The sequence below is a fragment of the Temnothorax americanus genome, unplaced genomic scaffold (assembly GCF_048541705.1).
Source record: "Temnothorax americanus isolate GAGA-0224 unplaced genomic scaffold, ASM4854170v1 Scaffold32, whole genome shotgun sequence".
Taxonomy (NCBI): domain Eukaryota; kingdom Metazoa; phylum Arthropoda; class Insecta; order Hymenoptera; family Formicidae; genus Temnothorax; species Temnothorax americanus.
The window spans coordinates 2,395,802-2,409,264 of NW_027509464.1; the positions used below are offsets into that span (position 1 = coordinate 2,395,802).

Genomic DNA, 13,463 nt, shown 5'->3' on the forward strand with positions numbered 1-13,463 from the left:
CAGCAAGTTCTTTATATATATATGAACACTAGATATAAGTAGAACTTAAATTACTCTAAAGCGTTAAGTCACGTATAGTCAATCAATCTGTGACAGAAAAGATATTAACAAAGATATTTTAAAGAAAGAATTACAAAGATGTCAATATACTTTATAGACTCGTTCTTTTAACACTGTTAATTATATATTTGTGAGACTATAAAATTTAACAAAAAGTCAATGAATTAAATTGTTACATGTTAACAATTTAATAATTAATAAGTTTAATTATATAATTATTTTTTACTTTTGAGATATATATAATTATTGTTTTTATTTATATTTAATATCTTTGTTGCTAATAAAAATAGTTTTTAAATGATTTATTTCACTATTCTCTACATTTTGGGAAAGGTAAATATTTCTCTTGCGTAAAACAACTGCCTTCTAGATCTGTAACGTATGTTTTCGTTTAATTACTCTAGCCATGAAATACATTTGTATATTATATTGACTTAACGTAAAAATTAAAAAAAAAAAAAAAATACGTTTTCTCTTTGATAATATAAAATTTGAATTTATATAAATCACTTTGATAAAAGAAGACAAAGTGTTATTAAACATTTGTTATTTATATTTTAGATTGAAATTAAATAGCGAGGAATTATTCGGGATTATTCCGTATTTAGCTTCAAGAATAGAAAAAATATAAAAACTACATATACGGATGCATACATACATTTGTATACAACTGCATATCATGATCGAGTTTAATTTGCTCTTTGTTTAATTCGCAAGTTACTAATATTAGAATCAACATATGATCAAAATTTAAAAAATGTCATCGTCATTTGATATTAGATACATCATATACATATATTGGTAATCTGATTTTATAAAATCTATGTTTTCTTTTATGATAAAATTTTTAGATATGTATATATTAGGCTAAATTATATTCTTCTTATAACTTTACAAAATATGTTCACAAAACGTACGTACGGCATTAATATAGTTGTAGAGTGATAAACCATCGTCCCACGGTTCCTCTTTTTCGCAGGACAGATTTGCTGGTCTTAAATTGTGACTACGGTCCAGAGCTGCCAAACCGTGCGCGAAAACTTGCACGCTATCGTACACCAAAGCTGGTTCTGCCTGAAACATACGTTTCTTTTTGACGAAAGTTTGTGCTTTGCGTAATACACGAAAAGTTTTAGCCTCAATTTTAGGAAAACTGTTACATAGACAAAATTTTTGCTATTACTGATGCAAATATCGATTGAGCTAAGTTATACGATTAAATTTTAACGAGACTCGTTTTCAATTCTGTTCGTCGCTTAATGATCGGCCGAATGATTATTATTCATACTTATTAGCAGACATACCAAGAGTTTCTGTTTCATTTTATAGTCAAAGTTCGTTTTTTAAGATAGAATATTAAATGGATTTTTATTATGAAACATTGATTTTACTTAAAATTAATTACACGAAAATTTGCTTCTTGAAATTTAAAATTATAAGTCGATACATCTTCAATTTAACCATTGTTGAACTTGTACTTCTCCTTTGTTATCAAATATTCTATTGAGTTAAAAATTTGATAAGATTTAGAGGTAGCATTAGTGAGAAAAAACTAAAACGAAGGGGAATGAATTTAAATATATCGATTTTCCCACATTAATATTTTGAGGAGAGAATTCTGAGGAGTAAATTCTGGAAAGTAAACTTAGCTATTTCAGCAGATGGTGACCATCTTCGAAGTCTTTGAGAGAAAACCATGCTTAGCAGTGCACTCAATTGATCCAAATTAATGACATTGCGGCACTGGCCGTGGGCAAAACTCACTTAATTACTAAAGGGCTGACAAAGCTCGAACTGGACAGACTCTGCTGACCAGTTCGGTCCATTCAACTTTTTAATCTCTTCTGCTTTTAGTCTATATTTGTTCGAAGCCAACGTGTACTGTGATTTAGACACTATTTCTTAATCACATGTAATTAATTATTATTGTTTATACTTTAGAAATATTATATTTTAGAAATATCATACATTCTTAATATTTTGTAGAAGGCCATTGAATCTTAAGTCTGCTTTAGATGATGCATAATTTATATCAGATTTATAGATAGTATTTTATTTATAATTTTATATGCATATTGATGTATATTTTAATACATATTATATGTATATATACATATATATATGTATAGTCTGAATTTTTTAATATTTTTATATGGCACATAAATTTATATACATAAAATTCTATCCTGAATTCTATCGTAAATTACAAAAATCATCTAAAATATACTTTATTTTATATAATTTAGATCAGAACTTTAGTAGCAAATTTTTTGATCGACCTTAATTTTTTTTCATTGAAAAATAAATCAAAGTATAGACACAATTTGCATAATAAAATATTGCATAATAAGATTTTTGAAGAACAAAATTTATTTATCAAAATCATAATTCGACTTAAATGTTTAATGTACACTTTCTAAAATATTAGGAAATTTACGGGAATGCCGCATTATGGCTCTTTTACACGAACTACTGTAATTTCTACTGCGCACACATGTTTGATAATTGTATATTGAAACGTAATTAGGCTTGGAAGATGTCACTTGATGTCCAAAATAAATCACACAACTCATCAGAGTCAACTTCCAAAGTTAATAAAAATCTTTATAACGTACACTTTACACTATAACGTGGAATGAGAGAAAAGCATTTAATTCTTTAGTGAATTGAATTTGAAATTTCCACCAACCTGAATAACTCCCGTTTTGTTCAGAATAGCATGTCCAATCGCTGGTTGGAAACGTTCCATCTGCTTGAGCACTTCAGCAACCTTGGGCTCTTCGAGATCCACTAAGCGAAAGGCCGTCATGTTCACGCTATTATATTTGAAATCTTCTAGATCAAATGTTTCTATATCCTGTAAAAACAAATATACCAAAACAAAACATTTGACATATTTTTTAAACAAGTTCTTAACATATAATAAAACTCGACACAAGATTAATTATACTAAATATTAAGATTATTGACATATTTAACTGAAATGTTTCAGTGGTTTCCAATAATTAAACGAGCGGTAGATCTAATAGTCAAATTTCAATCTTAAGTATTGAAGACTATGTCTCAGTTATTAGCAACATTTTGAATATATTGTAGAAAAGAAATTTTCTGTTTAATTTAAGTCGACTTAGCTTCTGCAAATAGATAGGACTATCGATTTATTCATCTTCAAATGATAAGGAATTTGATCACCTCGGACAGTATTTAAAAAAATGTAACTGGGGTAAGTTTTTTCCCGCTCGCGGCGTAGTTATGAGGTAAGCCGATTAAATTGAAGAAAAATGAGACGGTCCCAGCGATTTCCGTCATCGTCGTAATTGCAATCGTTATAGCGTAACCAATCTCGACCAGTCCTGCCTGAGAAGCTCCCGTGGGAATATGATTTATAATTATACGGTGATGCATCGTTCGCGGCGTAGATCGTTAAATAACGCGACTTCTCCACAGGGTCATTCACCGACAACTGCGCAGCTGCATAACAAAGTCGATCGTGGTATAGATAAAGCTTTGTTTCCGTTCTTAAGCGGTATCTTCTTCTGCCCCTTTCGTTTTACCACGTACTGCTCTTTCCCTTAACGTCTCTTTGTCGTTCTACTGCGTATCCGATTTACCTTCTCGAAATGCGATATCGCTTCGATCGTTTACCGCCGGAAGAAAGTTACGTAATATCCTCTGAAAATGATTTATTTAGGAATACGCGAATGTACCTACTCCGAGCTTGCACGAGTCTAATGGAAGATTTGCATCTCAGGAGTGCATTAAATTTTTTAAATGAGAGAATCGCGTGCGATTGCGGATATTTTCTGAATATCCCGTAATTATAATAGGTCCGATTAATTCGTTTATGAACCGCTATCGTATTTTTATAGACTATTATTTTCTTTAAGCTGACCACGAATTTTTATTGAATAACTTTTTGAGAGTAATTAATTCTATGTGATATCAACATTATATAAAAGATATATCATTATAGACTATTTAGGTTTCCGATAGCGATAAAGCAATCGCTAATCAATAACCGATCGCAAGATGAACTCTGCAAATAACTCTACTGCTCCTGGGTGCCATATTGTTCCATATAGGTAGATACATACGTATATGTATATCTTTCCACAAACACATATGTATAAATTCTGTGCTATTGTCTAATGGAATATAGTACAATTGATATTTGATCAACGATAAACGCGTTCATATGATACGAGTTTCCGTACCATAATTAACTTGTCGATAATATATGTTGATCTCGAATAAATAAACTATCTAAATGTTAGAATGTAACGATTTGTATCAACGGCAAAATTCTGTGTGCATCCGAATGCATGTATATAATATTTGTATTACAAATTATCTTTTTCCTGCAACTTTGGATGATGGATTAATAGAAGTCTGTCAAATGAATATTGTAGAAATCATTTCAAGATGATAATAAGATGGCACAATCCGATGCGTTACTGTTATCGAGTAATCTGGACATATTTGTAGAAAAAAACCCGGTATCAAACAGCGATTCGGTTCCACGTACAGAGGTCTGTCGTTACGGTTACAAGCCGCAAAATTCGAGGAAGACATTTGCAGAGGACATGTCACGCGCGTGGATATCTGCATGTACGGAATGCATGCGTATATATGCGCGAGGGCAAATGTATCAAGCAAGAACGTATAGCTCTCTGTCTCTCAGCACACGGTCTGTAGCTTGCGTTTGCACGTCATAACTTCGGCTACGTTAGCCACGGAGTACGCGCCGTTAGCTTCATTTAAGATAGAAATTTCCGTCGAATGGGACGACGGATTGGAATTTGGGGTTTTGCGGCTCAAAAGGCGGGGAGGATGACGATATGTCAAAGAAGAGTGTACGGGATGAGAAGTCAGAGAGAGAGAGAGAGAAAGAGAGAGAGAGAGAAAGAGAGAGAGAGAGAGAGAGAGAGAGAGAGAGAGAGACAGAGAGACAGAGACAGAGAAACGCGTGGCGACACGAGCGAACTTTCGGTAACTACGTTTAGGAGAATATCCGATATGCTCTTCACCTCGCTCATCCGTGGAGGTCTAATCCCTATCACCGTCTGTACTCCAAGACCAGTATGAGGTAATACACATAATAAGCTGCACGCAGTGTACAAAGAGAAGCGGGATCGGCAGGAGCGCGAGGTATGCCAGTTATAAAGATGATGAATGGTACACTGCAAATAGAGGAGTCTCGTCTACAAGCATTCCCATACGCGTCTGAAAGAGGCATTTCTTCTTATTTCTTAAACGATATTACGCGATATTGCATGCCCGATGAATGTTGAATGAAATAAATCCTCCATCCACACTTGTCATTATGATCCACTTATGATCGACGGGCTGTTAACGATTCTCATCATGGTAATATGCTTAATTAAACAAATCTTCCATTATATTCGATATGTGTGCGAGGCTCATTAATTATACCTATTGCAGTACATTAATTTAATATTGAAACATAGATTGAATTGAATATCGAACCGAAATGTAATTCTGATCACAATTATATTAATATGAGAATATTGATAAAGAGATTATATCAAGGAAAAGTATGTAGCAATTTAATAATTCTTAATATTTTTATATATCGCGTATTTTGCCATTACAATTAGGATTTTTATTGAGGAAATGATAATAACATTGCGGAACAAAAATAGAATAATTTTAAAAGAGCTCTTTTTATTATTATTAAAAAATTTAATTTATTAACTAAGAACATTACACACACAAGCTTAATCTGAATTAAGCTTTAGTATGCACAGCTCAAACATATCTCTCTTGCTTTCTCCTAAACATATATTCTTTTCGCCTTTGATTAAAGCTGAATAATTAGATGTACTTACAAAGGTTGTGAACATGTAGTGGTATCTGTGGTCATTCATTTGTAGTTGCAATATCTGTAACAAATTAAAAAGAAAATTATATTTGAAAGATTTCTCAATTGACATCAATTATGCTTAATTGTACAATTAATATATTATATGATGACGATATTATTAAAGTAAGTTTTTTATTGCTATATTTTATTCCGAATATTGATTCAATGTACCAATATTTTGACAATATGGTTTTACGATGGCTCTCGCCTTAGGTATAGAGACTCGCACACACGCTTTATGTACGTTCCACGTTATCCTACGTATATATTGCAGTATGAACATTTGCAAGACAAATATTATATCATCTATCGTTAACTCACTACCACGGATATTGGTATTGGCGGTATTGCACCCTTTGTAGTCGGATATAATTCGTCGTTTTTCATTCTCCGCTGTAAGGCCACGGCCACATGTATAAATCGATCGAGCTGAGATGGAAGTGAGTCAGATAAAAGAGGTCTTGCGCGGATCTTGGAAAAACCTTCTCGTGGAAAGGAGAAGCGGGCGTGGGAGGTTAAAAGGATATACGAGAACCGTTGCATGAAAGCATGGACGTTTTTTGATTACTCGACCGGTCGAGGGTTATCCTTGGAAATTCTCAAGGGATGCAACATGCAAATAACGGACTTGCTTTGACCGCATCCTGAAGCAAGATTGCTTCCCCGGAGTGCCGCTGACAAGGTGGGAAACGAACGAAATCTAATCTCTTTTGCTTCCAATGTATTTACAGTCTTAATCTTTAAATCGCGAACGAGTTTTTCACGTTTCCCGAACCTGACATTGTTAAATTTTTGTAGTGTCAAGTTATAGGTCAATTTGAGTCATTTTTAACTATTCCTATAATTTAGCACTGCTTGTACTCAATATGTCGTTGATTTAACTAAATCAATGAAGTTAAAATAATACAGTTTTGTGTTAAAATAATAAATTTCGACGCACATGATAGTTAAAAATAACAAAATGTTATTTAACTCGAGGCATTATTGGTTTAAATTTTATCGTTTAACATTTAACAGTGCATCATTGTGATAACAATCACCTCTTCGTTTATTACAGTAATTTTTTATCACATACGTATAAAATTATTCTCATACTTCACATATTTCGCTAATTATTGACTGTTTAATTTATTGCAGAAAGTTGTGTAACATTTTGTACCTTTTACATTTATGTATACGTCAACAGTATATACTTATACGAGAATTGCATATAATTACATTACATATATTATGCAGAACCAACCGGACGTGGTCGTAATTTTATTTCGTATTTATGTTGCACAATTTAATTCCGTAAATTAAACACTGAATAATTTATGCGTTATCATCCCATACTCTTCATGTACATAAATTATACAGTCGCGATTTTTCTCACGATATCGATATGTCCTAAGTCATAACAAATAAATTTCACCGTTTTTAGCTACATTATCTGCATAACTGAGAAACGAGTCGATAACGCGTGTTCAATGATGAACAATCGAGGCGTGTATTTCCGGCACGTTGATCACCCGCCCGATTATGCAAATTTTTCTATTTGCCGGCCGCGTACGCAACGACATTTCCAAAAGTGTCGGGAATTGTGAAAAACATCTCGACTGGTTTTATTATTCCAAGCGAACGCAAAAATAGCATGTGATTTTCATGAGTTATTTTCACCGTTTATTTCGTTACCACAGACAATTCGTGCAATTTAATTTCACGATTTGCTGATTTGCGTTGTCTGTTCGTGCAAATAGGTGGTTAAATATTGCGAAGTTGTCATCGTGCGAATACCCACAAACATGATAGTTTATTTTATATAATTCAAAAAGTTGTCGTGATATTGAATATAATACATATATAAATAATAAATAAATTATAATATGCAATATAAGATATCAATATAAAAAGACATTAAATATGCAAATTATTAAAATTATTTTAAAATGTGATAAAACCTTTGCTTTAGTAACGAATTGGTGCATTATTTATTTATTACTTGCAAAAAGAATTTAAAACAATTTATTAAATATTTTAGTGGTTTATATTAGGGATTTTAGATATTTTATATTTGATATTGCTAATTCTTATTATTGTCGTGATTGTGTGTGCGAGCCATTTCTTATATAATTTAAATATTGCTCAACAAGTTTCCGAAAGTCGCTGTATTTATTATTAGATAATCCAATAAATAATTCAGGCATAAGAGACTAAAAATTTAAATCTGCTTTACTTGGCGAACTGCGCGCATTAAGATAAGCGCTTTAAGATACACTTTAAGAACATTTTCTTGGACATTGTTACCCTTTTTTCAACATTTCTAATTCTCGAATCGAGAGCTAGAAGGCAACAAGAAGCTGTTGCTTCAGAAGAAAAAACTGAAACGCGCAGTCGCCATTAATCCTAATTGCAAAAGTTCTTTTAATCTCCAAAGGACCGAGTCCTTTTGCATGACTCTAGAAAGTTATTTACGAGCTGCGATGCGCTCCGTGCGTGTACAGATATCTGTGCTTGCTCTCTTCTTTTTATTTTACTTTCAGAAAACAACATGTTTTCCGAGCTATACGACTGGTCTATACGACCACCATGAACTGCTTTTCCTACGCGCATTATTTTGCGATCACAATGTAATTCTAATAATTCTAAGGATATCTATAAGAGAATAAGAGAGTTTATATCTTAACACCTTTTGGGTAGGTGTTAAGATAATATGTCCCGCGAGAGACAAAGAGATTATTCATAATCCATGTGTGCATTTAAACTGCATTATTCATGTCCGGCGCATCGATCGGCAGTTTCTTGCGCGGATTTCTTCTCCGGTTTGTCAAATAAGTTAATAATTTGAAAAATGAAATGAAAAGTTTCTTACCGATGAAATTTTAATATTTTTTTTTGTAAAACAAATCCAAAGAAACATTTTGTTAGCACACATTGGTTCTATTTATTTCATTTTCTGATACTTTTTCACGAAAAAAAAAATTAGCTATTGTAGCAAATCTAACAGTCGTAAAATATGGACAACCAACATTTTTTTGCTGCAAGAGCTATATTTTTAGCAATAGTAGCAAAAAGAGCTAAAAATATAGCTCTCACAGCAAAAAAATGTTGGTTGTCCATATTTTTCGACTCCTTTTTTTTTCGTGTTGTATTTATAAATAGGTGTTCAGGTTTTGTAAAAAAAAAAGAAAGTAAAAGGACTATATAAAACAAATATGTACTTATAAAACAAGTTGAGACTGTAATAACGGTAACTTAGTAATAGCAGAAATTTTACATTTGTTATTTGAAATTTGACAAGAATGAGAAATGATAAAATGAACAATAACGTCTATAAATTTTAATAATTCACATTTGCATGGTGTGTTGTTTTTTTACAATACTTCGTATTTTATTGAAAAAATATGTGATATCTATCTGAATAAAGCAATATTTGTTAGACTTTTAAAGAAATATGATGGGATATATACATGCTGTTCGTATTCGAAATGTAGTTTTAACATGATCAAGAAGACGATTAATATAGGTATAAACAAATGGTAATTGTGGGAATTGTACAATAGATATCAATGTTTACATGCCCTTCGTGAAACGATATCAAATACTGAATCGTTTAGGACTCACCGCTCGAAAGAATTGCTGCATGTGCGCCGGGTCTGTGTCGACAATAAGCTTGAAGATCTCTTTATGTCTGACCTCCCGCAGGACCTGCCTGTAGGATGTAGGACCTGCCTGACGAATGTACATTTCAGTTCTCACGGATGGCGGGGATTTTACGAGATCCTGCAGTTTGAACAGCCCTGTGAAACAGAACAGAGATATTTTTTCGCGGCAAATTGGCCGTCGGCGCGATACCAAACTTCATCACTGCATGCTTGTTTTTTTTAATCTACTAGACATCACAGACCCGCGCTTTGCGCGTGCTATTTAGCTTTAACATTATATTATTACTATTATACTATTAACTCCTTGATACACACAACACTCAAAATATTCGATGACAGCTGCTCGTGAAGTAAGCGCAGCGAGAGAACCAATCGGAATCGCGGAAAAACAATAATAAATTTTGATAGATTCGAGTATCGACTTTACATGCCTTTTTTAGATATGGATGGATGGATTTTTTTTACAAACCATCCAAAGTTAAATTTGTGTCAACAAGGTATTTCGAGTTAATTAACCTTGCCAACGGTTGTCCCAAATACTTATATAAATTATAAACTTATATTATATCTCTAGAAGAGAGAGAGAAACTTTTTTATGAGTTAGAATAATGAAACATTTTATTTATTCCTAAGTCAATATTATTTTTTTGTTCATTAATTATTTTAACAATGATAGAAGTAATGGGTTGTTATTCTCGAATTTTCCATATATAACGTCTGTTAACGAGAAATGAATGAAGTAATGCGAAACAATGGTATAAATATTCTAATAGAAAATATTCTTCGCGAAGCGTGATAAATAAAATAATCGATTTCCTGGAATAGAGGAGCCCTACTCTACAATCTTCCACTCGTATATTGTAATCTGATCAACATCTACGTTCTTATAGAAATGATATAGCTTATTTTTATATACATATGGGTTCAGACGCGTAAGAGTAACAAATGGTTTCTTGTATGACAAGCTTGTATGACAAGTAAAACAGGCTCATCGTTTGTCGACTATAGCGAAAGAACGATGTGGGAAGAAAGAGAGTTGTCAATTTGATTTATAGGGAGATTTGTGACTAAACTATGAAAAGCGTAGTAGCGAACTTTTCATAACTACTTTTACAGTACTAACGGGATTTGCGGGGATGTGGTTAAGAAGACATCACGACTTTCACAATTTGCTCCCATCCGATTGTTCTTCGATTACTTCTTAAGTCGCACTCTGCCGACTCGAGAAGTCGAGATTTCTGTCGCGTGCACAGAATTCATTACATACGTATGCGGTTACGTCCGTTGTATTCATTCCCGCACGTCAAATTCACCGACATCGGTTAACTTTAATCGCAATTTGATTGATTCCTATCTTTTCCTTCTCGTTCGAATTATAGAAAAAATAAATAAAATAAATTAGAGATATAATGTTTAAATAATTTAATTGGTAAACTACTTTGACTGATTATAATAATTTGTAGTATTATACAAAAAGTGGACGTAAAACGAACGAGAAATATTATTGTCATTGCGACTTAATATATTCGGCACATTATTAGACGCTTTCAATTTCCCAGAGGCGAATCTTCTTCTGACTTTATTCAGGGATACAAATCTGATAAAGTCGTAAGATTCTCGGTGCAATCTCACTTTTCCGTATTTCTGAAAGAGACTTCTTGGACACTCAGATAGGTGCGGCCAACTTTGAGCTCGCTAATTACTCCCCCGTAATGATCGTGACGAATAGAGCGACGGCAAGAAGGGGATCGATAAACAGCTAAAGGGAAGCGACGAAATGGAAGCGGAAGAAGATAAATTTTCTGGCGCGTTAACGAGCATAGCCTGTAGAAGAGCTGGCACTTTGCGCGAAATGTAAAAAATGAAAAATGGTAAACTTCACTTTCGGAACAAATCGAGTAATTACGGCCGCTTGCATACTTCTTCTCCGCTTGTATATACAAGATGCTCTTAGACTCAAGAACTTAATTTCAATGACAGTTTCTTTGATTAAGTGTTGGCGTTGAGTTCTCCGGTGCTGAACCAGAACCTCTCACAATTTTCTGACATTATTAACTTGCTTTTATTATGAGCGATTGAAAGTAAAACAAGTTTTATAAAGTTCTTCAAATAAAATTAAACGACAAATTATTATTTACGTGTACTTAGATTAAGTTTATTGAATTAAATTTATGCAAACAATTTAGAGTGAAAGAGCGGGAATATATCAAATAATAAAAGGATTATAAGGGAAGGTCGAGAGAGATTCTTCTAGAGTATATAAAAGCGCCACAAGCATCATGCCCGACCAAGAGAGGTGTGAAAGGGAAAGTAGGAAAATAGCGCAGGGTAGTCTAGGTTACAAAATTAACTTAGTAGATAGTATTAGTAGCTACACACAGTGTTATATCTGGGAATTTATGACGGCATCGCACGATACAGAGAGAAAAAGCGGGAAAGAATTCACGAAAAATGTATACTACTTTTGTTCCCTCATCCTATCATTTTGACGATAATGTTGATGTGCGAGATCTCTTAATCTCGTTGAAGTTATAGATACAACGCTACACACACACAATGCAGATAATACAGAATACTTGTTTCTGCAAATCTTTAAAATATTACCGTAAAAAAAATATAATTTTATTACATGTGCTGCCATTATTACAAGATTTAAACCTATATAAATTATTGTAAATTGCTCAAAAAATGAATAGACTTTTAATGAGCAATTTAATAAATTTGTAAAATGTATAATTTTCTCGAAAAGTTTTAAAAAATTATCGCAAACATTTAAGTTTTTTAAATTAATATTAATATTAATATTTTTTAAATTAAATTAATATTAAATTCAACAATTTAATTCAACACACAAACGTTAAACTTTTATTAAGAAATAGTGGATGCAAGTACGCGCGCAGCTGTGGTCGTTGCTTGTTCGACCAAAGTGATAATTAATTATTCAAAATTAAAAGTGACTTTTTAATAGTTCCACATATCGTGCGATGTTGCGTGTATTTGTGTGTCTCGAAATCACGCACGTTGGCATCGCCACGTTAACTATTCATTATTATTTCACGCCGAAAAACGAAACTTTTCACACTCGGTAAAGTTTTAACGAACTGCGAAACTAGGCGTTTCTCCGGCTATGAATAACTAAATGACAACGAGCGAAACAGAGGGCTTGCCAAATTTGTGAAGTGCTCAAGAGGTGTATGAAAAATCTCGCAGCGATCCTCATTTTATTCGAGGCTTGCTAATTAAACTGATTAAACTACATTTATAATTAGCGTTTGAAAATTTACAAATCACTGCATGCACTAAAACTGCAAATTGCGTCATTCCCAATTGACGTCGACGCTGCATAACATTTAATGGCGTTTAAGTGAGCGACTATTCATGCATGTTGAAGTTTTAACGAACTCGTGAGACGCGGATTTTCTCGACTGATGAATATTTAGGCGATACCGGGCCGCGGAGATGTTACATTTCTACGAGCGAGCTATAAGTCAAGACGCTTTCGACGCGCAGCGTCGCTTTTACGACGGGGAATTTTGAAACGCCTTGTCTGATCTCCCCGTCGTGGATTTATGGCGGGCTATAGACATTGAGGGGGCTTGCGCAAAAAAGCGTACTCTTTCCGTTCCCTCTCGTTTTATCGCTAACGGCAACGTTCTACTTCGTGCTCCTGTTATACGCCACGTTACACCGTCCAATCAAGAGCGGCAATTTAGGGAAGATAAGGTCGGAGACCTCCCACTTTTTTCCTCACAAGAACCATGATGAAGAGGACTCGTTTCCCAAATGTATATTGTATATAGATACTCATTTTATTAATCCTTAGCCTTAATAGAAATTAAAAATGAGATACAAAATAATGGCATTTTTTACATTGT

General features: G+C 33.3%; 1 protein-coding gene and 1 long non-coding RNA gene across 3 annotated transcripts in view; one reads left to right on the plus strand and one right to left on the minus strand.

Moving 5' to 3' along the window:
* LOC143901114 (uncharacterized) overlaps positions 1-13,463 on the plus strand; it is a 69,761-nt gene that overhangs the window by 40,096 nt on the left and 16,202 nt on the right. The gene's annotated exons all lie outside the window — the stretch shown is intronic.
* LOC143901213 (glutamate receptor ionotropic, kainate 2-like) overlaps positions 1-13,463 on the minus strand; it is a 61,156-nt gene that overhangs the window by 38,504 nt on the left and 9,189 nt on the right. Inside the window, exons 4-7 of the mRNA XM_077413308.1 lie at positions 9,548-9,723; positions 5,910-5,963; positions 2,750-2,917; positions 982-1,134 (exon numbers count right to left, since the gene is read on the minus strand). Coding sequence (XP_077269434.1) covers positions 982-1,134; positions 2,750-2,917; positions 5,910-5,963; positions 9,548-9,723 — 551 coding nt within the window. The remainder of the gene's footprint in view (positions 1-981; positions 1,135-2,749; positions 2,918-5,909; positions 5,964-9,547; positions 9,724-13,463) is intronic.